Source organism: Lepus europaeus, chromosome 18 (assembly GCF_033115175.1).
Source record: "Lepus europaeus isolate LE1 chromosome 18, mLepTim1.pri, whole genome shotgun sequence".
NCBI classification, from domain to species: domain Eukaryota; kingdom Metazoa; phylum Chordata; class Mammalia; order Lagomorpha; family Leporidae; genus Lepus; species Lepus europaeus.
In genome coordinates this window covers 63,026,512-63,051,335 of record NC_084844.1, presented here as the reverse complement: position 1 = coordinate 63,051,335, position 24,824 = coordinate 63,026,512, and the positions used below count along the sequence as shown (strand labels likewise).

Sequence of the window (24,824 nt, the reverse complement as noted above, 5' to 3'; positions counted from 1 at the left end):
GGCACCTGTTCACCCTCACAACTTGAATGCCACCCCAAGAACAATGTGTGTGTGTGGGGGGACCATGACCTGCCTGCGAGCAAGCTCCAGAGGCCTGGCAAAATGAGGACTTAGCATGAATTGGGGGTTTAGAAAAATACCAAAGCTGCATTTCCTGTGCTCCTGAGTTAGTCTTTGAAGTGTACTACAAGCCCTGGTCGCCATCTGCCACATAGCATTGTGGATGCCCGGCCAGCTTCAGAGACACAAGTGGGCTCCTGCACCCCAGCTTCAGAGACACAAGTGGGCTGCCTGAATCCCAATCGTCTCATCGGTAAAGGAAGATACTGCAATTTTGCATCTTCTTCAGAAACACATCCTGACAAGCAACAACCTCCCGAGGCAGAAGTCCTTGCCACAGCACGAGGCCAGAACGTGGGGCATGTCACAGGCAATCCTCTAGGAGATAGAAAAGAAACAGGGAGATCTCAGCTCCTTCTTAAAAAAAAAAAAAATCATTTTTATTTATTGGAAAGACAGTGTTACAGAGAGAGGTCCTCCATCTGCTGGTTCACTCCCCAAATGGCCACAATGGCCGAAGCTGAGCCGATATGAAGCCAGGAGCTTCTTCCGGGTCTCCTACACAGGTGCAGGGGCCCAAGGACTTGGGCCATCTTCTACTGCTTTCCCAGGCCATAGCAGAGAGCCGGATCAGAAGAGGAGCAGCCGGGACTTGAACCAGCGCCCCTATGGGATGCTGGCACTGCAGGCGCAGACTTTACCCGCTACTCCACGGCGCTGGCTATGTGCTCCTATGTGCTCTGGGTTCAGTCTGCCAATTCGGGTGTTGAGAAACACGAAATTCAAAACACCGTGACAGGGCCGGGACCCTATAACTATAGACTACCAACGTCGCGGTTCGAACCCACGGTTCTCCTATCCGAAAGGCCACCGTGCGAATAACGGGAAGTACGACCCTGGAAAAGCTCAGCAAGAGCCACAAAGCCCACCCTGGCAGCCCACCCACGCTGAATGGGGCGGGCCCTCTGTTGTCTTTCCGGAAGTCCCCGGCTCCCCGCACCTGGCCTGGAGCCAGGGCCCTCCGGTCCCACCGGCACCTGTGCCCTAGGTAAGCGGCCGCTCCACGCGCTCTCTCCCGGGCCCGGGCGGGACCGGCCCCCCCCACCTCTCCGCCGCAGCCAATAGGGCGGGCGCCTCGGTGGGCGGGGCTCCTCCTGGAAAGCGAGCTCTGATTGGGCGCGTTTGGGGGCGGGCGCAGGCTGGGGGCGGGCCCAACGGAAAGTACCTAGTGGAGCGCGAGCCGCCGCGCGCCAAGTTCGGGCTCTGCCGGCTCCGCGGGTCACGTGGCGGGCCTGCCGCGGGTCGTGGACGGTCGTGGACGGTCGTGGGAGCGGCGGCGGCGGCGCGGGACCGAGGCACACGGGTCCGCGTTCCGGTAGGGGAGACGGGCTCGGGTTCGCGGGCCTGGGGCGCGCTCGCCTCGCCGCCGGGCCGAGGGGCGGGCTGCGGGGTGGTGGGCTCTGCGTGGGGACCCACGCGCGCGAGTGGCCGCTCTCCGCAGCGCGATTTCTCTGCGGGAGCATCGTCGGTTAAAGAACAGCCCCTCGCCTCGCCCCATCATCCTCTCAGCTCAGCGTCTCCCCCCTCCCTCCCCGCCCCCCCCCATTTTCCAGATAAAGCGAGGCCCGGAGAGGGGCACCCCACGTGGCAGAACCCGTCTGCCGCCGAACCCCAGCCCTCCAAGCCCGCGCTCCCCAGGCCGCGACGTGGTCTCGCCTCTGGGCGCTCCCTGGGGCCCCGCGGGGGAGCGCTTGCACCTGCTGTTTGCACCCCGTCGCCGAACAGGCACCGCACTGTTAGGGCTCTTGGCCTGGGGCCCGCGCTTCGAGGTTCTGGGAGTTAACGTGACCCTTGGCCAGCCAAGGCTTGTGCGGGTGTGTGCCGGGACTGGAAAACACCACTTGAGGATCTTGTGGGATCGAATCGTAGATTTTCTTACATGAGGGAGCATGCACTGTTTCTGTTTAGCGCGGTGTTCTGGGGGAAAGCTTTGGAACGAGAGGTGAACCAGAAGTCAGAGGCTACCTCCTAGGACCCTGGGCGCTTAGCTCTCTGAGTTTATTGCCTGCAGCTTGTCGCTGTGTCAGGAGACGCCCGGCTCCTGTGTGGCGATGACCCAGGTCACGTTGGTGGCACAGGGGAGGTGATACAGGTGACTCTTTCCCCTGGCTCTTGAGGGGCCTGCACGTGTCCCTGAAGTCCTGCACAGTGTACCTGCACAGTGACCCTGGAGAAGTAGAAACAGACAACACCGTAGTGACAGGGATGCGCAGTGAGCAGTGTTGGACTCAGCAGGTGGCTCTGGATGGCTGTGGCTTTAGGACCCCAAGCCTCCTTAATAGCAATAATAAATAGTGTTTTAATAAGAGTTAATACTTTGAATACTTAGCCTCCTCTCTCTCTCTTTTTTTTTTTTTTTTTTTTTGTAATTCACTTTATTTGGTAGGTAAAGAGACACACAGACACACACACCCATACACACAGAAGGAGATCTTCCATCCACTGGCCCACAGTGGTTGGTCCTGGGCCATGGCAAAGCTGGGACCTAAGTCCTTGAGCCTTCACTTACTGCATCCCAGCAGGAAGCTAGAACTGGAAGCAGACACGGGACCTGAACCCAGGCGGCCTGATAGGAGATGCAGGTATCCCAAGTGGCGTCTTGGTAACTGCCCAGCACTGTTCTGAGTGCTCTGGGCCTGGTGGCTCGTTGAACTCCTCCAGCAGCTTCAGGGCTGTGGCGATCCCTGAGACTGAGACACAGAGGCGCCGGCACCTGGGCTTGCACGGTGGTAAGTGGCAGAGCAGGATTTGAACCCAGACTCCGTGGCATCACCACGGCCCTCCCTCACTGCAGGGAAGTGGGAGAATCGGAGGCGGCCAGTGCCAGTCATGTTAGGAAACCCCATCCTCTCTGATTGGGTTTCTCTGGTTGTCAGTTTCAGATTTCACAGATGGATTGAGAAATAGCTTCAATCAGAGTTTTCTAGGGAACAGTTTGAGACTTGTAAAATATGCAGTGTAAAGACAAAAAAAACATCCATTCTGCCCTGGGGCTGGCATTGTGGTGCAGCAGGTTAAGCCACGTTGCCATACCGCATCTCATCTGGGAGCACGGTTCCAGGTTTGAGCCCCCAGTTGCTCTACCTCTGGTCCAGCTCCCTGCTAATGCACCTGGGAAAGCAGCAGAAGACGCCCCACTGCGTGGGTCGCTGCCACCCAGGTGGGAGACCCCATTGGAGTTCCTGGCTTCGGCCTGGCCCAGCCCTGGCTGTTGGCAGCCTTTTGGGGAATGAACCAGCAGATGGAAGATCTCTCACTTTTGCTGTCTGTCACTCTGCCTTTTAAAAGATTGTTCTGACCTTGAGTTACCTTTGGACCTTGCAATCCCATCTCCTGTAACTCTGCTGTTTTCCCCAGGCTTCAGCCACGTGAGCCTGGGCTCTGACCTTGAGGAAGTCAGATTTCTTCCTCTCTTAGGGCTTTGCACTTGGTATTTGCTCTGCCCGGGTTGCTGTCACTCCAAACCTCATGGGCTTGGCCCCTTCTCGCTGCTCAGGTATCAGCTCCAACACTTGGCATGGCCCAGTCTGAAGTGGCCCTCCCACCATTTAGGGTCCTCATAGCAGACAGTACCAGCTGAAGCTATCTTGTGTATTTCTTTTTTAAAGATTTATCTATCTAAAAGGCAGAGTTATAGTGAGAGAAATCTTCCCCCTGCTGGTTTACTCCCCAAATGGCTGCAACGGCTGGGGTTGGACCAGGCCAAAACCAGGAACCTGAAACTCCGTCGGGGTCTGCCATGTGGTCAGCAAGGGCCCAAGCACGTGGACCATCTTCTGCTGCTGTCCCAGGCACATTAGCAGGGAGCTGGATCAGAAGTGGAGCAGCAGGGACTTGAACCTGCAGCCATATAGGATGCTGGTGTTGCAGGCGATGGCTCAACCCACTATGCCACAATGCTGGCCCCTGTGTATTTCTTGTTTATGTCTATCATCTGTTTCTCACAAGAGCAGGGACTCCTGCTGCCACCTGTATTCCTGGTGCCTAGCTTTGTGCTGGGACACAGCGTGTGCTCAATAAGTATTTGTTGGGGCAGGCGCTGTGGCGCAGAAGGGGAGGCTGCCACTTGCTAAGTCCACATCCCACTTGGAGCGCCAGTTTCAGTCCCAGCTGCTCCACTTCCAATCCAGCTTCCTGCTAATGCGCCTGGGAAGGCAGTGGAGGATGGCCCAAGTGCTTGAGCCCCTGCTACCAGTGTGGGAGTTTCTGGTTCCTGGCTTTAGCCTGGTCCAACCTTAGCTATTGCAGGCATTTGGGGGAGTGAACAAGCAGATAGCTCACTTGTTATCTCTCTCTCTCTCTCTCTCTCTCTCTGTGTGTGTCACTGTGCCTTTCAAGTAGATGAAAATAAATAAGTAAACATTTGAAAAATAAACATGAATGAATGGTAGGCTAATAGCAGAGGAATAAAGTTCTTAAAGTTCTTAAATAAAGTTCTTAAAAGCTTATTTTGAAATAAAAGAATTACCAGATGATTCAGCATTTCTACTTCTGGATATTAATCAGCATTTCTGCTTCTGGGTAGATACTCAAAAGAGCTAACAGCAGAGGGAGTGGGTATTTAGCCCAGCAGTTCAGACGCCTGAATCCCACATCTGAGTGCCTGGGTCCAGTTTTTAGCTCTGACTTCTGACTCCAGCTCTGCTAAGGCAGACCAGAGACACAGCAGTGATGGCTCGAGTGATAGGGTTCCTGCCATCCCATGGGAGACCTGGATTGAGTTCCTGGCTCTGAACTTGGACTCAACCCAGCCCAGGCCATTGTGGACATTTAGGGAGTGAACAAGTGTATAGGAGTTGTTTGTCTATCTGTGTGTCTGTCTCTCTCTTTCTCTCTGACTACCTCTTTTTTTTTTATATATATATATATAAATTTTTTTTTTCTTTTTTGACAGGCAGAGTGGACAGTGAGAGAGAGACAGAGAGAAAGGTCTTCCTTTACCATTGGTTCATCCTCCAATGGCTGCTGCGGCCGGCGCACCGCGCTGATCTGAAGCCAGGAGCCAGGTGCTTCCTCCTGGTCTCCTATGCGGGTATAGGGCCCAAGCACTTGGGCCATCCTCCACTGCACTCCCGGGCCACAGCAGAGAGCTGGCCTGGAAGAGGGGCAACTGGGACAGGATTGGTGCCCCGACCAGGACTAGAACCCAGTGTGCCAGCGCCGCTAGGCGGAGGATTAGCCTATTGAGCCGCGGCACCGGCCACTCTGACTACCTCTTCAATAATGTAGATCTATATCTACTTACAGGAGGGAGAGAATGCGCATATGTATTGTGGCACAGTGCATGCATAAGCTGCTGGGGTTCTGAGTTCTGTCTCTGCCTCCAATCCAGCTTCCTGCTGACATGCACTTTGGGAGGCAGCAAGTAATAGCCTAAGTACTTGGGTCCTTGCCACCCACATGGGAAACCCAGATGAAGTTTTTTGCTTTTTTTTTTTTTTTAATTAATTTATTTATTTGAAAGGCAGAGGTACAGAGAGGGAAGGAGAGAGAGACCTTCCATCTGCTGGTTCACTCCCCAAATGGCGGCAACAGTTGGGGTTGGGTCAGGCTGAAGCCAGGAGCCAGGAGTTTCCAGGTCTCCCACGTGGGTGCAGGGGCCCAAGCACTTGGGCCATCCTCCACTGCTTTCCCAGGCCACACAGAGAACTGGATCAGAAGAGGAGCAGCTGGGACTCGAACCAGCGCTCATATGGGATGCCAGCACTGTAGGCGGTGGCTTTACTCGCTATGCCACAGAGCCAGCCTCCCACTGGGTAGCATCTTAACCACCGTGCCAAACATCAGCCCCTTTTGGATGTTGTCCCATAAAGGTTTTACGAAGCATCAGTGATTTCACTGTTCTCTCCCCCAAGCTTAACCACAAATCTGCTGCTGTTCTTGCTTTAATTGTAGCAGAAATCGCTTCGCTCTGGTAGGGGCTTTTTCCAAACCGACGTCCTTACTGCCTCAAACTGGATCCTGTCAAGAAGTGGTAGAACACGCTAGTGCAAGTTTAATTTTGGGGCCTAAAGTGTTTGAAACCCATGAGTAATAGCTTTTTTATAATACACATTCCGTGAACGTCTTGAGGACTGGCATATGTTCCGTAGCCTGCCTCCAGACTTCCAGAAAAGATGCTAGTACATGTGTCTTCTCTAAATACAGCCCTGGCCGGCGCCGTGGCTCAACAGGCTAATCCTCTGCCTTGCAGCGCCGGCACACCGGGTTCTAGTCCCAGTTGGGGCACCGGATTCTATCCCGGTTGCCCCTCTTCCAGGCCAGCTCTCTGCTATGGCCCGGGAAGGCAGTGGAGGATGGCCCAAGTCCTTGGGCCCTGCACCGCATGGGAGACCGGGAGAAGCGCCTGGCTCCTGGCTTCGGATCAGCACAATGTGCCAGCCGCAGTGGCCATTGGGGGTGAACCAACAGCAAAAAGGAAGACCTTTCTCTCTGTCTCTCTCTCACTATCCACTCTGCCTGTCAAAAAAAAAAATTTTTTTTTAAATAAATATAGCCCTGGCTAAGAGTAATTTCCCTATGCAGCCTAACAAGTGTATGTATAGCCTCAGGACCCTGGTCTGTGCCAAGTCAGAATTCCCCAGGGTGTAGTACATGCACTTGAAACGGGACAAAGTATCTGGAACTTGTTGTTTGAATGACAGGAAAGTACAGGTTTCGTAAGGCTGTGGGTTTGGTGGGTTCTTTGGTCCCCAGAGGCACAGGCCACAAGGTGGAAGGCCCGAGGTGGTGAGTCCCATGACGGCCACGGCCAGGAGCTGAGCGAGGTCCTATGGGCACCTCTCCCCAGGGGCCAGGGTACAGCTGTGGCTCAGGTTAGTATCTTGGGTCAGGAAAAAGTGAGGGCAAAGGGGCAGTGAGTGTTGCGGCAGAAATGAGCTCGGTGAGTCCCCGCGGGGGAAGGCAGGGGTCTGTTTCCCTGGGCAGGGTGCGGCTGCGGGCCCCTTCGCCCAGTTGAACTCCACCTGCCCGACAGGAAGGGTCTCCAAATGGACTTTAGTTGTTTGGTGATTAAGAAATGTCCCCTGGGCGTTCCTGGCCACCCGCAAAAACTTTCTAACCTTGAGCAGTTAATATTTAAAGAAATGTTTCCCTTTGGAATTCTAGGGTCAACCGGCCTGTTGGGGCCATCCTGCTGGTTTGTGGGGCTGGGTGTCACCCGCCAAATGGACACGGAGATGCAGGAAGCCTCGTGCCCATCCCCCACACTCCTCCCTGCCCCTCCCCTTCAGGCCCCTCCGTGGGGCCTGAACTCCAAGCACCCTAAGTGTCACTTTGCATTTTTGCAGTGTGGGTATATTTATTTTAATTTATTTTTCTGAGTGAGAGAGAACCATCTGTTCTCTCTCAAATGCCTTCAGTGGCTGGGGACTGAAGCCCAGAGCTGGGAATTCAGTCCAGGGTCCCGCGTGGGTGTCAGGAAACCAACTGCTTAAGCCATCCCCACTGGAGCTGAAGCTGGGTGTTGAACCCAGGCGCTCCTATGTGGGACATGGGTGTCCTAACTTCAGCTGGTTTTTTTTTGTTTTGTTTTGTTTTGTTTTTTTAAATTTATTTATTTATTTGAAAGAGGGAGTGAAATATTCCATCTACTGGTTCACTCCCCAAATAGCTGCAACGGCTGGGGCTCAGTCAAGCCAAAGCCAGGAGCCAGGAGCTTCTTCCCTGTCTCCCTTGTGGGTGCAGGGGCCCAAGCACTTGGACATTTTTCTGCTGCTTTCCCAGGTGCATTAGCAGGGAGCTGGACCAGAAGTGGAGCAGCCAGGACACAAAGTGGTGCCCATATGGGATGCTGGTGCCACAGCACCGGTCCCACCTTCAGGCTTCTTACTCTAGGCCTTCTAACTCCAAAATGTGGATGTATTTCTTCAAATTATGCTGTGTTTGTGTTAAAATCACAGCTACTGGCCGGCGCTGTGGTGTAGTAGGCTATGCCTCTGCCTATGGCACTGCCATCCCATATGGGCACTGGTTCAAGTCCCAGCTGCTCCACTTCCGATCCAGCTCTCTGCTATGGCCTGGGAAAGCAGTAGAAGATGGCCCAAGTGCTTGGGCCCCTGCACCCACGTGGGAGACCTGGAAGAAGCTCCTGGCTCCTGGCTTTGAATCAGCCCAGCTCTGGCCATTTAGGGAGTGAACTAATGGGTAGAAGACCTCTCTCTCTGTCTCTCTGTGTCTGTCAATCTGTCTGTCTATCTGTCTCTCTCTGTAACTTTGCCTCAAATAAATAAATCACTTAAAAGAAAATCATGGCTACTTACAAAGCCCCGGTCAGGAGTGTCCTGGTTAGAGATAACTGACTGCGCCCTTCTGCTAGCTCTGCTGGAGATAAGGGACGGCTGCTGTGACAGGGGACCGGGAGGCTGCTTGTGGCGATAGTTAGGTTTATCTGGCATATCATGCCGTGCGCGTATCCCACAGACCGGGCTGTCTCCTCTGGCCGACTCCCTTGCAGCGTAGCCGTTCTTTCCACACCAGGCCTCCTGCCCACCGCTACCTGGGCAGCACCCCTTCCTCTCTGTCCGCACAGCCCTGCACCTGCCTCTTCACCTTCCTTGTCCCCAGGCGTCCCGGGCGCTTGCTTCCTTGTGGCCCAGCCTCCCCCAGAGGCTGCCACGTGAAGCCAGGATGCCAGTCTGATTGGTCACTTGCTGTTGTCCGACCTCCACAGTTGAGAAGGAACCAGGAGTTCCACGCGGTGGTTCTGCATTCGAATTTGCTCTGTCTTACAAGGCGATCATGGGGGAAGAGGTTCCTCCAGCAGCTCGGCAGGACGCACGGGCTGTGATCAGCTCTGTCTGGATGTAACCTGGGCTTACGTGTGTCGTTCCTGCTTTTTGTAAAGGTGGCCTTGAACCAGCCTGATGGCGACCGCAGTCAATGGGGCCCCCAGGGACGCTGCCCTGTGGTCCTCGCACGAACAGATGCTGGCCCAGCCCCTGAAGGACAGCGACGCAGAGGTGAGTGGAGCAGGGTCGTCACGGAGGTTTCTAAATCTGAGCTTTGTCTTTTTCTTTGACCTATTTATTTGAAAGGCAGAGAGAGACAGACAGACAGACACACACAGATCTGGTTGTGTCCCCCAAAAGGCCATGACAGCCGGGGCTGGGCCAGGCCAAAGCCAGGAGCCAGGAACTCCATCCAGGTCAGAAGCAGACTAGCAGGGGCTCGAACCAGTGCTCCAGTATGGGATGCAGGCCTCACAGGTGGCGGCTCAACCCGCCATGCCACAACACCGGCCCTGACATCTGAGGCATTTGTTTAACTCTGTAGTTCGGAGACCCGTGTTGTGGCGCAGCAAATCAAGTGGCTGCCTGCAATGCCAGTGTCCCATATGAATGCTGGTTCGAGTCCCGGCTGTTCCACTTCCAATCCAGCTCCCTGTTAATGTGCCTGGTAAAGTAGTGGAAGATGGCCTGAGTGCTTGGGTCCCTGCCACACACATATGGAAGACCCTGATGGAGTGTCAGGCTCCTGGCTTTGGCCTGGCCCAGCCCTTGCGGTTGAGGCCATTTGGTTTAAGAACCAGTGGATAGGGGGCTGGCGCCGTGGCTCACTTGGCTAATCCTCTGCCTGCAGCGCCGGCATCCCATATGGGCACCGGGTTCTAGTCCCAGCTGCTCCTCTAACAGTCCAGCTCTCTGCTGTGGCCCAGGAGTGCAGTGGAGGATGGCCCAAGAGCTTGGGCCCTGCACCCACGTGGGAGACCAGGAGAAGCACCTGGCTCCTGGCTTCAGCTCAGCACAGCGCCGGCCGTAGCGGCCATTTGGGGGTGAACCAACGGAAGGAAAACCTTTCTCTCTCTCTCTCTCTCACTGTCTGTAACTCTACCTGTCAAATAAATTAATTTAAAAAATCTTTAAAAAAAAAAAAAAGAAGAAGAACCAGTAGATGGAAGGTGTCTCTCTTTCTTCCCACCTTCATGTAACTCTGCCTTTCAAATAAATGAATAGATCTCAAACCCTGAACTCACTGACACAGCCACCCAGTTCTCCCCAGAGTCCCCAGCCCTCAGCTCCCACTGATCTAGTTTCTGTTTCTGGATTTGCTGAAGTATCTTTTTTTTTAAAAGATTTATTTAGTTGAGGGCAGAGTTACAAAAAGAGAGACAAAGAGAGATCTTCCATCTGCTGGTTTACTCCCCAAATGGTGACAATGGCTAGAGCTGGGCTGACCTGAAGCCAGAAGCTTCCTCCGGGTCTCCCACGCGGGTGCAGGGGCCCAAGCACTTGTGCCATCTCCCACTGCTTTCCCAGGCCATAGCAGAGAGCTGGATCGGAAATGGAGCTGCCAGGTCTCGAACCGGCACCCATATGGGACGCTGGCACTACAGGCAGCAGCTTTACCTGCTACGCCACAGCGCCGGCCCTGAGCTTTTCAACTTAAATGCCTGGTGCCTGCTTTCTTCTCCTAAGGTTTACGACATCATCAAGAAGGAGAGCAACCGGCAGAGGGTCGGCCTGGAGCTGATCGCCTCGGAGAACTTTGCCAGCCGCGCGGTTTTGGAAGCCCTGGGCTCCTGCTTAAATAACAAATACTCAGAGGGCTACCCCGGCCAGAGGTGAGTGGGTGAACTGAACCGCCCGGCACCGTGCTGGGTGCCGTCTGAGGATCGGCGGTGAGTGTTAGGAAAGCCAAGTGCTCCCCAAGTCCCCTGGCTGTCTCAGAGCTCCCAGCATTGCTAGCTGCTCTTATGGGGGTGTTTCGGTGGCTTCCCTTTCTCCCCCAACTTGATGAGTACAGGGATTCCCGCCTGTAGAGAGGTGAGCCAGGCTGTTTCCTGGGCTCTGCGAGGTGTGAAAAACATCACTGCCGGGGACGGCAGTGGTGGATAAGGCTGCCGTCTGCAGTGCCGGCGTCCCGTATGGGCACTGGTTCGAGTCCTGGCTGCTCCACTTCTGATCCAGCTCTCTGCTATGGCCTGGGAAAGCAGTAGAAGATGGCCCAAGTCCTTGGGCCCCTGCACCCACGTAGGAGACCCGGAGGAAGCTCCTTGCTCCTGGCTTCGGATTGGATCAGCCCAGCTCTGGCCATTGCAGCCATCTGGGGAATGAACCAGCAGATGGAAGACTCTCGCTCTCTCTCTCTCTCTCTCTCTGCCTTCGTATAAAAGTTTGCCTTTCAAATAAATAAAGTAAATATTAAAAGAGCCACTGCCTTTTGGGGACATCCATTAGTCTCAGTAGCATTTCTGCTCTGCTGCAAGGGTGGTGGCCGCCAAGGGGTAAGTGAGGGTCACTTGAGGACTGTGGTCCCGAACCCCTGGCCCAGAGCTGATTCCTGCACACAGCCCGAGTGGCCAGGACTGCAGCTGGGAAACTGTGCTGCGTTTGCTGAGTGCTTGCTACGTGTCAGTGCCATCAGTCCTGAGCGCTCCGCGTTCCGTGGTCTGTACTCATGTGCTTATTCAGAAGGCGGAGTGATAGCTCCCATCTGCTGCTCTCCTGTGGGGGGCAGGAGCTCAAGTACTCTGGGCCCTCACCTGCCCCTCCCAGGTGCATTGGCAAGAAGCTGGATCAGAAACAGAGTGGAAGGGACTGTCCAGGCCCTCAATATAGAATGTGGGGGTCCCAGGTGGAGGCTTAACCCAGGCTAGCACAACACCTGGCCCAAAGTTAGTATTTGGAAACAGTATCGATCTAATAATAACTTCACCGGATACAAACCTAGAAACAAAATTCCTGGCTTTTATGTTTTCATCATATTGAGATATAATTAATTCATTTAAGGGAGTGTATGATTCAATGGAAACCCCTTCTTTTTATTGTTGCAAAATTTCTGCTTTTTTTTTTTTTTATTTTTTTTTTATTTGAAAGGCAGAGTTTCACAGAGAGAAGGAGTGAGTGAGTGAGAGAGAGAGAAAGAGAGAGATCTTCCATTTGCTGCTTCACTCACCAAATGGCTGCAAAGGCCAGGGCTGGTTCAGGTCAGAGCCAGGATCCTGGAACTCCATTTGGGTCTCCCACCTGAGTGGCAGGGGCCCAAGTATTTGGGATCTTCTGCTGCCTTCCCAGGCACATTAGTGGGAAACTAGATCAGAAGTGGAGCAGCTGGGATGTGAGCCAGCACTCGTATGGGATGCCGGCTTTGCAAGCAGTGGCTTAACCCACTGTGTCACACAGCACCTGCCTCCATGTTTAACCATTTCTAAGTGGGGTTGGACCTTGAAGATTTTATGCTAATAGAAATAAGCCATTCACAAGAAGGCAAAGGGATGTGTGTATGAATCTTTAAAAAAAAAAAAAAAAAGTCTGTTTGCACCAGAACAAGCCTACCTCTTAATTCCGTTTTCCACAGCCTTTCTGAGGCTCGCTCCCACTGCCTGATTCCGCTCCCAGGAAGCGTGTGTAGCAGGATACCCCTAGAAACAGGAAGCAGTGTGGGGTCTGCCGGGGCCTGGGTGCAGACTCAGAATTTCGGCTTTGCCAGAGGAGGGAGTTCCGCAGGCCTGTGCTCACGGTGGCTCCCGGGCCGTGTTCTCTGCCACAGCGAGATATGCATTTATATTTTATACGCATTTCTAAATATGCATGTGTATTCTACCTGTGAAAGCTTGGTGTGTTTGAAGTGTGACAACTTTGTAGCTTGAGGCATTATGATTATCGTTAGCTCACAGATCATCAAGGTGATAAATTTGGCAAGGAATTAGGAAAAGTAGATTTTATTAGAAATGCAAAAAAATAAAAATAAGTTCATTTTTCACTTCCCCTGCCAAGTCTCTGACAGCCACCATTGTCCTCTGTGTCTCTCGCTGCTCTGGGGACCCTCGTAAGTGGAGCCCACGGCTTGTTTGAGGGGCTCATCCCAGAGCTTTCTCTGCCTCTGGATACCTCCTATGACCGCTGTGGGCCACTTCCCTTGGCTTCGGTTCTTCCGTGACCTCCGGCCCCTTTGTGGGGTGTGTTGGGATTTCTTTCCTTTCTGAATCTGGAAGCTCCCCCCCCCCCCCATTTTTCTAGCACTCTGCTCACTGCCCGGCTGGCTCAGTCTACCGGATACCCGTGGCGTTCACGGACCGACAGCTCATCGTGTCTCTCTCTGTTCTCTTGTCCCTGTCCTGAGCTGCCTGGACCTGCTCCAGGCACGGCGCTGAGTCCGGCCTCTCTGTCCCCACCAGGTATTATGGCGGCACTGAGCATATCGACGAGCTGGAGACGCTATGTCAGAAGCGGGCGCTGCAGGCCTACGGCCTGGACCCACAGTGCTGGGGCGTCAACGTGCAGCCCTACTCAGGTGACTGCCGTGTGGGACAGGCCTCGGGTTCACGGTCGCCCACCGGGGTCCCCAGGGCGACCCTGCCCGCGGCTCTCGGGCTCCCAGCTCTGGCAGTCCCCTGCCCCTGAGCTTCCCCTCTGCTCATTCCCAGGTGGGACTGGTGCGGGGTTGGGGGTGGGGAGGAGATGCCTCCTGGGGCTCAGAGGAGGCAGGTGCCCCCCGGGTGTGGCGGGTAGGAGTGACCGTGGCACCCTCGCTCTGCTTGTCTCAGGCTCCCCCGCCAACTTCGCCGTGTACACGGCCCTGGTGGAGCCCCATGGGCGCATCATGGGTCTGGACCTGCCCGATGGGGGCCACCTGACCCACGGGTTCATGACGGACAAGAAGAAGATCTCGGCTACGTCCATCTTCTTTGAATCCATGGCCTACAAGGTGAGATGGGGCATGGCTCCCTGCATGTGGCTGCCCTGGGCCCGCCCCCACCTCAGGCCACTCCTCATTGCCCTGCCCTGGCAAGCCCAGGCTCTTGGGGTCTGCTGGGGGCAGAGCAGGCGGAGGGCTGGGGGGCTGAGCAGAGGCCACCGGGACACAGGCGAAGGAGGCAGCGACTCGGGGGTTTGGACACAGCAGAGGTGGTGGCCTCTCCAGGACGCTGGCCACAGCCCTCAGCGAGGGCCGTCTTAGCTCAGGGCCCCTGCAGAGCAGCGGGATCCCTGGCACAGGCGCTAACAGCAACAGCCACGGATTCCACATCCGGGTCGTCTGTACTCCACTGTTGCTCCCGCCACCCAGACCCGGCCCCGTCTGGCCATGCCAGTGTCAGCGAGGGGGCTGGTTTTTTCCTGTCCATGTTGTGATCCTTCCTGTAGCCACGTTCTTTGTCAAGTGTGCTGTTCTGGGTTAATCTCACAGTCGCCACCACAAGGGGCAGAAAGTTTGCGAAGCCGGTCTGTTTGCACTTGGCTAACTGTCAAACACACAGCTTCCTCCTCTGATACAACGGACCAGGGTTGTGCGTAGGCGCCCCGTGTCTGCGTGCACACGGTTGTCTGTTCTGAGAACCCAGCCCGCGTCTCACTTCTCATTTTGCCGAGGCCCTGTTATGTGCAAGAACTTTCATTTCCATCCATGGACAGTCCAGATGTTTCCAGTCTCAAAGCTGCTCGCTGGCCTTCAAATGGGACTTTTTTTTTTTTTTAAGATTTATTTATTTTATTGATATTTATTTTTATCAGAGTGACAGGGAGAGACACAGAGAGAGAGATCTTCCATCTGCTAGTTCAGTCTCCAGAGGGCCAAGTGGCCAAGGCTGGGCCGAGCCAAAGCCAAGAGCTTGGAGCTCCATCCGGGTCTCCCACATGGGTAGCAGGGGCCCGAGCACTTGGGCCACCTGCTGCTGCTTTCCTAAGTGCAATAGCAGGGAGTTGGGTTGGAAGCAGAGAGGCTGGGACTTGAACAAGTGCTCATGTGGGATGCCGGCGTCACAGGTAGTAACCAGTTCCTGCGAATGGTGGCAAGGTGTTCCTTACTGACCTGTTTTCCAGAGCCTCCCATGAGGCGTGGGAGCCTGGTGCCTTCTGGGCCAGCGGCCCTTGATCCCTGAGGATTCTGTCCCTGGCATGTACAAGTCCTGCCCTGTGCCCCAGTTCCCTTCAGCTGCTCCCATTGTTGACTACACGACACGGGCCTCGGCCCTGGGGGCACTGCTGGGGGCAGGGACGGGGCTGGGACTTGGCCAGCATGGGCAGCGGCAGGCACAGGTCACCCCTCGGTGGGCAGAGAGGCGGAGACGGGCCTCATTGGCCTCCACCAGCAGTCAGGCGGCCCCGCCCTTGCCCTGTGGGGCTGTGGGGTCGGGGTTAAAGGCCGTCCCAGGGCTGCAGCCTTGCCCGCCTGCCCTGTCTCCCTTCGGGCTTGCTTCTACCCTCTGGGCAATGGTGCCGACCGGGCAGGCAGCAGCGACGCTCACCGTCGCTTGTGTCCCCGGGCTGCCCCAGCTCTGCCTGCTCCTGTCCCTCCCACTAAGCTGTCCACTGTCACCCAGTCAGATGTGACTGGCTCTTTTCCTGTCCACCACCTCTGCACTGTTAGACACGCCTTGAATTCTCCCAGGGGCTGTTTTATTGTCTCATTTTCAAGAATAAAAAAGAACAAGAGGCGAACATTTGGCTTAGCGGTCAGGATGCTGCTGGGAACAGCTCGTATCCCATGCAGGAGTGCCTGGGTTTGCTTCCTGGCTCTACTCCCAATTCCAGCCTCTTGCCCGTGTGCATGCTGGGAGGTAACAGGCCATGCTCAAGTACTTAGGTTTCTGCCACCCAAGTGGAAGGCCTGGATGGAGTTCCTGGCTCCTGGCTTTAACCTGGCCCAGACACGACTTTGTGAACAAAAAAAGTTGTTAAAACCATGACAGGCATGGTTTTTTTTTGTTTTGTTTGTTTATTTTTTGTTTTTGTTTTGTTTTGTTTTGTTTTTTGACAGGCAGAGTGGATAGTGAGAGAGAGACAGGGAGAAAGGTCTTCCTTTTTGCCGTTGGTTCACCCTCCAATGGCTGCTGCGGCCGGCACATCGTGCTAATCCGAAGCCAGGAGCCAGGTGCTTCTCCTGGTCTCCCACGCGGGTGCAGGGCCCAAGGACTTGGGCCATCCTCCACTGCCTTCCCGGGCCATAGCAGAGAGCTGGCCTGGAAGAGGAGCAACCTGGACAGAATCCAGCGCCCCAACCGGGAATAGAACCCAGGGTGTTGGCGCCGTAGGCGGAGGATTAGCCTAGTGAGCCGTGGTGCTGACATCTTTGCACCAAAACGAATTTACCTTTTCATCCCACTTTCCACAGACTTTTTGAACTGCCTTTATATGTGTGGTGTTGATGACTGGATCATTTTACCAGCATCTCCATCTCCTTAAATACTTAGCGCTTACTCCTCCTGCACCACCTCCCCGTCCCCTGATATTCTCCATTCTTTTGCTTTGCTTAGATTCTTTTTTTTTTTTTTTTTTTTTTGACAGGCAGAGTGGATAGTGAGAGAGAGAGACAGAGAGAAAGGTCTTCCTTTCTGCCGTTGGTTCACCCTCCAATGGCTGCTGCGGCCGGCGCATCTTGCTGATCCGAAGCCAGGAGCCAGGTGCTTCTCTTGGTCTCCCATGCAGGTGCAGGGCCCAAGCACTTGGGCCATCCTCCACTGCCTTCCCAGGCCATAGCAGAGAGCTGGCCTGGAAGAGGGGCAACCGGGACAGAATCTGGCGCCCCAACCGGGACTAGAACCTGGTGTGCCGGCGCCGCAAGGCGGAGGATTAGCCTGTTAAGCCACGGCGCTGGCCTTTTGCTTAGATTCTTAAGATTTATTGGGGCTGGCACTGTGGTGTAGTAGGTTAAGCCTCTGCCTACAGTGCCGGTTCAAGTCCCGGCTGCTCCACTTCCAATCCAGCTCCCTGATGATGGCCTGGGGAAGCAGCGGAAGATGGCCCAAGTGCTTGGGTCCCTGCACCCATGAGGCTCCTGGCTTCGGATCGGATCACTCCAGCTCCTGCTGTTGCAGCCATCTGGGGAGTGAACCAGTGGATAGAAGATCTCTCTCTCTGTTTCTCCCTCTCTGTAACTCTGCCTCTCAAATAAATAAATAAATCTTTTTTTGGGGGAAAAGATTTTTATTGGAAAAAGATTTCCAAAAGAAAAAAAAGATTTATTTATTTATTCATTTATTTGAAAGTCAGAGTTATATATAGAAAGATCTTCCTTCTGCTGCTTCTGTAGCAGCCAGGTCTGGACCAGACTGAAGCCAGGAGCTTCACCCAGGTCTCCCATGTGGGTGTAGGGGTCCAAGCACTTGGGCCATCCTCCACTGCTTTTCCCAGGCCACTAGCAGGGAGCTGGATTGCAAGTGGTGCAGCCGAGTCTTGAACCGGCACCCGTAACACCAGCTCCCTCCCTCCCTCCCTCCCTCCTTCCCTTCCCCCTCTGCTCTGCCTCTGTGAGGTCCATTGTCCGAGCCGCCCACGTGTGGGTGAGGTCACGCGTGTTTGTCTCTGCTCCTGGCCCATCTCACTCGGCACAGCGTCCTCTCGCTTCTCCGTGCTTTCCCAAAGGGGAGCCTTCCCTTCTCTCAAGCCTGAACCGCGCTCCACTGCTGTGTGTGCACCACGTGTTCTCCATCCGCGCGTCTGCCAGGGGCCGTGTCCTGGCTGCCCTCACCTGGCTACTGCGGACATGGACGTGCGGATGCGTCTTTGACCGAGGGAGGTCAGGTTCCTGGGCACAGAGCTGGAGTGCACTGGCTGGGTATGGGCTGGATTCCAGTGTGTGTGTGTAGGGGTGGGTACGGTGGTGTCCACAGAACGCTGTTTTCCATGTGGACATCCAGCTGGCCTAGTGCCACTCGTGGAAAGAGCTGTCCTCTCCCCGCCACACTGTGGCGTCACCGCTGTCGTGTGTGGCTGTGTTCCTGGGCTGTCTGCCTTTCCACCTGCACACACCGCCCTTGTGGCCATTACGTCTTGGTATTTTTAGTATTGTCTCCTTTTTAGGATTTGTATATTTATTTGAAAGATAAAAAAGGGAGAGGGAGAGAGGCAGATCCTCTAGCTGCTGGATCACTCCCCACATGGCTGCAACAGCTGGGACTGGGTCAGACCAAAGCCAGCAGCCTGGAACTCCACCCGAGTCTCCCACATGGGCACAGGGGCCAAGCACTTGATCAGGCTTCTGCTACTGACTTTTCCCAGGTGCATTGGCAGGAAACTGGATTGGAAGTGGAGCAGCCGGGTCTTGAACCTGGAGCTCATATGGGGATGCCAGCACTGCAGGCGGTGGCTCTACCCTCTGTGCTGCAGTGCGGGCCCCCTTAAATATTTTTAAATTTCTCTCAGCAGTATTTGGTGTAGAAGTCTCTCCTGGGTTATTGTATGGTTTTGACACTAACTTGCTATGAAGGTTCCATTCTCTAGTTGCTTATCTGTATACGTGTATAACTTTGTTGTTTGATACTGTATCTAGTGATCTAAGTCCGGCATGAGTTCTAACAGCCTGCCTCCAGGGGCTTCTGGCTTTTCTGGGTACACAATTATGCTGTCCGTGAGGCAGGTCTGTAGTTGTACTTCTCCAGTCCAACTCCTTAGACTTTTTGCTTCAATTTTCTGTTGTTGGCTCGTTCGGTTTCCTGGAGCAGAAGGGTTCAGGCACCCCCATCTCCATGCTGAAGGTGGCAGTGTTTCATCTGTTGGCTGTGTCTCCCCTGCCCGGGGCAGGGAATCCAGGGCATCCCGGGTGTGTGAGGGATGCTCTCAGCTCTCAGCTCTCGGCGGCCCACCCCGTACCTGCCTCAGCCTCCTCCGGACGGGCCCCTGCTGTTGTGGGGCGTGGTGTTGCCGGAGACGTGAGCCCCAGCCCGTGTCCCCAACGCTCCCCAGGTGAACCCAGACACTGGCTACATCGACTACGACCGGCTGGAGGAGAACGCGCGCCTCTTCCACCCGAAGCTGATCATCGCAGGTGCCGTGGGGGGTGGGCAGGGCTGGGTGGGGAGCGGCCACGCCTCCTAGGTCAACATTCTAGAGCTGCCAGGCCTCCTAGGGTGGCCACGCCTCCTAGAGCAGCCACGCCTCCTAGGTCACACCTCCTAGGGCAACGGCGCCTCCTAGAGAGCAGGTGCAGGACCCTGCCCTCGGTGCTGGCTTCTGCCTGGGGGCGCTGAGCCGGGAGTGTTTGCGAGGTGCGGTAAGGTCGGAGGGCTGTCCGGAGGGCTGTCGGCGAGGCACCTGGACTTGTGGACCCCTGCTGCTGGGGGCTGGCCCGGCCACCGCGACCCTGAAGCGACAGACCGGGGCCGCCTCCCCTTCTGCTCCCAGGGGTCCCAGGGGAGGCCCCTCCGCAGATGGCCGCGGCGGCTGCCCCGGCTGCCCACCACCCCGGCGGCCTGACTACCACCTCTCCCCCCTCAGGAACCAGCTGCTACTCCCGGAACCTGGACTACGGGCGGCTCAGGAAGATAGCCGATGAGAACGGGGCCTACCTCATGGCCGACATGGCACACATCAGCGGGCTGGTGGCGGCCGGCGTGGTGCCCTCCCCCTTCGAGCACTGCCACGTGGTGACCACCACAACCCACAAGACACTGCGAGGCTGCCGGGCCGGCATGATCTTCTACAGGAGAGGTGCGTGCCCAAGGGCGGGGACGGGCGGATTAGCAACCCTGTGCCTTTTGCTCACCTGATCCTCCCAGGAAGTAGGTGTGTGAATGGCCGGAAGGTGTGCCTGGCCATCAGGGGACCGCAGGGAGGCCTCGCCAACGGTGCGTGATTTGGGTGAACTTAACTGTGGTCCCGCGTGTTTCTCAGGAAAGACTCACAGTGACCAAACTATAAGGCACTGATGTATAAACCTCAACATGAGTTGGATCATTCCGAGTTTCTCTGTCCAGGACCTTGCACCTGCCTCTGGGCCCTCCCCTTGTCCCAGGGCTCTCCTGGCTGGGAGACTGCACTAGGGGTCAGATCATCATTCAGCTCGTGGAGAGGCCTGATGCACTGACCCTGTGTCAGAGAAGCCAGCCTGCTGGCCACTTGGCTGGGCCAGACCCGGCCGGGTGCCCGGGGCCTCGTTGCTCCGCTGCCCTGAGCGCCTTCCTTAGTGTGTGGATGTTGCTGAGACAGGGAGCCCTGCCTGCCTGCCCAGGAGACGCGTTTTCTCCACTGCTGGTGCAATTCTTCTATTTTTTTTTTTTTTAAGATTTTTATTTGTTTATTTGAGAGGTAGAGTTACAGAGAGAGAGAAAGACAGAGAGAGAGAGAGAGAGAGAGGTCTTCCATCTGCTGGTTCAATCCCTAATTGCCTGCAACAGCCAGAGTTGTGCCAATCCAAAGCCAGGAGCCAGGAGCTTCTGGTTCTCCCACACGGGTGCAGGGGCCCAAGCACTTGGGCCATCTTCCACTGCTTTCCCAGGCCATAGCAGACAGCTGGATCAGAAGTGGAGCAACTGGGACTTGAACTGGTGCCCATATGGGACGCCGGCACTGCAGGCGGCGGCTTTACCTGCTACGCCACAGCGCCGGCCCCCACGGTAGCCTTCAGGGTGACCATCGTGGCGCCTGCCTGTAAGATGCCGGTCTTCGTTGTGCAGTCTCAGTGGAGGAACCCGCCCACTCGTTTCGGGGCTCACTCAGGGTCGGGCTCAGAAGCGAGGCCATCAGGAGCCCAAGATACCCGAAGCAGCTCCCTTTCCAAGAACAAAGGCTTGTTCATCTCAGAGCGTTTGCAAGTTCAAGTCCAAGAGGAGTTCCGCTTGGGGAGGGGAGAGGGGGGCAGCAGGCGGCAATGGCAGGGCGAGTGTGGAGGAAGACTCACTTGGCGGGCCAGGCGGGAGAGAGGGGCTTGGCCCGACTGTGGCATTCATGACCAATCTCCCTAGACCTACCTGCCCAGGGCACGCCCCCCGGGAACTAGGGACTTCCCACTAGGCCCATCCCCTAAACACTGCCATTGGATTACGTCCCTGCCCTCTTCGCACCATTAGCCTGGGACCCAGGTCTGCACGCCCGTCCCTTTCAAACTGTGGCAAAGGGGGGACCGGGACAGCTTCCAGGAGCCCGTTCTCGTGTTTCTCTCACCCAGGAGTGCGCAGCATGGACCCCAAGACTGGCAAAGAGATCCTGTACAACCTGGAGTCGCTCATCAACTCCGCTGTGTTCCCGGGCCTACAGGGTGGCCCCCACAACCACGCCATCGCTGGTAAGGCGTCAGCAAGCCCGGCCCGGTGCCCTGGGGTGGCCCTCGGGGCTGGGGCGGAGGGGACCTTCAGCCCTGGCGGCCTCCGTGCATCTGTGGTCCCTGACTCCCACCCTTCAGCTCAGGGACGCCACCCAGCTGTTCCCACCGGCACTGATCGGAGGCCCCACGCTGGGGGCAGGTGCACGGGTCTTGCATTTCTGTTCCTCCCTTGTTTGCGGCCCTCTGACTGAACACCGGGCCCCCTGCTCCCTGCTTCTGCACCCTCCTCTGGGGGAGAGTAAAAAAAATATATCCGTCGCTTGAGGAGTACAGGTCACAACCTGGCCGCCCTGGGTGACGCTGGAACACAGCGGGGCTTGCGCAGAAGTGAGGGCTGCCTTCCGACGCGTGCCCCGGTGGAGGTTCTGATTCTGTCCTCCCCACGCAGGGGTCGCCGTGGCCCTGAAGCAGGCCATGACTCCGGAGTTCAAGGAGTACCAGCGCCAGGTGGTGGCCAACTGCAGGGCCCTGTCCGCAGCCCTGGTGGAGCTGGGGTACAAGATTGTCACAGGTATGGACAGCAACAGAGTCCCATGTGCACCAGGGTGTGGCCTGGGAGGGGGTGGCCCCTTAGTGGCCCTCCGGCCCACCTGCCGCTGTTCCATCTGCAAAGGCGACGGGAACTGTAGCTGCCACTTGTCACCCGTCCGTCCTCAGAGCCCCTGGCGCTCACCTGAGCACTCTGGCCGCAGCGGTCACACCCCTGGAAGGTGGCGGGTGGAATGGCACAGGGCACCTTCTCGCTGAAGTGTCTCTGCCCCATTGTGGGGGGTTTGGGGGGCAGAGCCGGGTCTCCCTGCTGGGAGGTGGCTTCCCAGGTGAGGGCCCCGTTCCGGGTGCACCATCCACTCACAGGCACGGCTGCTTCCCACAGGGAAGGCAGTGTTTTTCTCACGGCACGAGCTGTGGCATTGGGGTGGCCCAGGCACTGGGGCGGCCAGGGGGCTCCACCGGGCTCTGTGTCCAAGAGGTGCAGAGCTGGCGGAGGCTGGGCAGCCACTCCCTCTCCTGCTCTGCCTCACTTCCTCACCCCCCATGGCTTCAAGTAAGCAAGCCCTAGAAGCACCCCCCCCCCCCGCCCCGTGACTGTGACCTGCAAGATCCCTCAGGTCACTGTTTCTCAAACCTGGAGGCATACACGAACCCTCTGGGGATTCTGTGAAAAGGCGGGTTAGGAGCTGGCCTTGTGGTACAGCCAGTCAATCCTCCACCTGCAACGTCAGCACCCCATATGGGCGCTGGTTCGGATCCCAGCTGCTCCACTTCCGATCCAGCCCCCTGCTGTTGCACCTGGCCCAAGTGCTTGGGCCTCTGCACCCAGGTGGGAGACCCAGATGGAGTTCCAGGCTCCTGGCTTCAGCCTGGCCCAGCCCCGGCCATTGTAACCATTTGGGGAGTGAAGCAATGGATGGAAGATCTCTCTTTCTCTCTCTCTCTCTCCTGCTAACTCTGCCTTTCAAGTAAATAAAACAAATCTTTAGAAAAAAGAGAACAGGTAGCTTAGTGGCTCTGGGGTGGGAGCTGCAAAGATTTTTTTTTTTAGTATTTTGTTTATTTCCTTGAGAGACAGAGTTATAGATAGGGCAAGACAGAGAGGTCTTCCATCTGCTGGTTCACTCCCCAGATGGCCATGACTGGGGTGGGCCAGGCCGAAGCCGGGAGTCGGGAGCTTCTTCCAGGTCTCCTGTGTGGGTGGCAGGGCCCCAGACATTCGGGCCATCTGCTGCTGCTTTTCCAAGGCCACTAGCATGGAGCTGGATTGGAAGTAGAGCAGCTGGGGCTTGAACCGGAGCCCACAGGGGACACCGGCGTCACAGGCGGCAGTCTCATGCCCTACGCCAGCCCCAGAGCTGGCGGGCAGCAAGACTCCCAGAGGGAGTGTCGGGAGCCCATGCCTCCTCCGCTCCCTGGCCTGCCCTTGTCCACTAGCTTTCTGAGGGTGCCAAAGATGGAGGCCGATGGCGGCTGTGAACGCCCTGCCTCTGGGGCAGGTTCCGTCCTCTCCCCAGCTCTCAGGCCCCTGGCATCTGAGCTCTGCGGGTGAACATTCTAGGCGTGTTCCCTTTGCTGGCCTCACCCGCTGCACCCCTTGGGCACCCACTCGAGCTCAGAACAGAGGTTCCTGCCCTGGGCACTGACTGGGCCTCTGCATCTCTGCGTGTCCGACTGGTTCCAGGTGGTTCTGACAACCATTTGATCCTCGTGGACCTCAGTTCCAAAGGCACAGATGGCGGGAGGGCGGAGAAGGTGCTGGAAGCCTGCTCTATCGCCTGCAACAAGAACACCTGCCCAGGTGAGACTCCCCCGGGCCGCCTTTCCCACACCTCTCCTCTCCCATGTGCGCTGCTTGTGCCCAGAGGTGAAGCCGACGGCCGTTATTTGCCCTTTGAGGACACAGACCGGCTAAACCTTGGCTCTCTCCCCGCCCACTCCTTGGGATGTGACCCTCACCCTGCTGGGAGGAGGTCGACGGCATGCGGCTACATCACTGGCGGTGGCTTCACCTGCGGCACCACAATGCCGGCCCCATTTTTTTTTTAATTATTCTGTTTGTTTTCAAGGTGACAAGAGTGCACTGCGGCCTAGCGGCCTGCGGCTGGGCACCCCAGCGCTGACATCCCGGGGGCTCCTGGAAAAAGACTTCCAGAAAGTGGCGCACTTCATCCACAGAGGTGAGGACGAGGGGTTGTGTGCTGGCGGCCCGGAGAGGGCGTCCCCGCTGCTGGAGGGCGCTTCTGTGTCGGGGCCGAGCGCTGGTGACAGAGGGTGGCAGAATGACACGTCAGCAGCTCTTCTGACCCCAGGGGCGTTCTGGGGTGGCGGGTGGGGTGGCGGGGCAGGCCCAGAGCAGAGCCGCTATCTCGTGCGCAGGCATAGAGCTCACTGTGCAGATCCAGGACGACATGGGCCCCAGGGCCACCCTGAAGGAGTTCAAGGAGAAGCTGGCAGGCGACGAGAAGCACCAGAGGGCCATGCGGGCCCTGCGCCAGGAGGTCGAGAGCTTCGCCGCCCTCTTCCCGCTGCCCGGCCTGCCCGGCTTCTAAAGGGGCCGGCGCCCCAAGGCCAAGGGGACCCCGCTTCATGCCCCCGCGGGGAGTGCCTTCAGACTTCCCTTGTCTCCTCCCACATCCAAACCCCTGTCCTGGGAGGAATAAGGCTGGCCCGGGTCAATAGGGACGTGGCGGTGAACCACGGAGGCCGGCCGGCAGCGCACCTCCCTTCTCTTAGCGCCTCTGGGCGTTGGCCAGGCTTGCTGCGGCCGGCCGGGCCCCGCACTCACAGCTGTGAGAGCTGCCCGCCGGGACGTGTCAGGGACGCAGAGCGGAATCAGGACAACCACAGCTGACAGCCGGTGCTCCGCGTCCAGACGAGGCGTGCCCAGCCTGGTGGGAGGTGCAGCTCCCCGCAGCTCTGGGTCTCCTCCACGCCTGCCCCAGGAAGCGCCCAGTGCCAGCCGCTGGCCTTTGCCGCCCCCCCCCCCCCGTGACAGGAAGCCACATGTCACCTTCCCAAAGAGACTTTATTTTTCACATAGCTGAAGTGCAAAACATAGCTGACCATTTTTAATAAGCACAATCAAGGTTTTAACCACAGAATGTCTACAAGAATTATAGCTTTAAAAAATACAACCAATTTTTATATTTCAAAAATATCTGAACTCAAATAAATTAATTTCTGAAAAAGTACACTTCTCGTACTATTGGTTTGGCGCTTACTCTGGTTAAACT

At 56.5% G+C, this 24,824-nt stretch overlaps 1 protein-coding gene across 2 annotated transcripts; it reads left to right on the top strand.

Annotated features, from left to right (window-relative positions):
* The first annotated feature begins 1,316 nt into the window (after positions 1-1,316).
* On the top strand, positions 1,317-24,782 carry LOC133776646 (serine hydroxymethyltransferase, cytosolic-like). Of its 2 annotated transcripts, none has more exons than XM_062215759.1 (12): positions 1,317-1,435; positions 8,966-9,080; positions 10,536-10,681; positions 13,238-13,353; positions 13,607-13,767; positions 18,741-18,822; positions 19,272-19,484; positions 20,941-21,057; positions 21,485-21,607; positions 23,273-23,389; positions 23,658-23,768; positions 23,968-24,782. In XM_062215759.1, exons 2-12 carry the CDS (start codon positions 8,985-8,987, stop codon positions 24,138-24,140), a joined length of 1,455 nt encoding a protein of 484 aa, XP_062071743.1. In that variant the 5' UTR covers positions 1,317-1,435; positions 8,966-8,984; the 3' UTR covers positions 24,141-24,782. The 2 variants fall into 2 exon arrangements, with proteins under 2 accessions (XP_062071743.1, XP_062071744.1); XM_062215760.1 differs by having other exon boundaries at positions 1,332-1,423.
* The last annotated feature ends 42 nt before the right edge of the window (positions 24,783-24,824 follow it).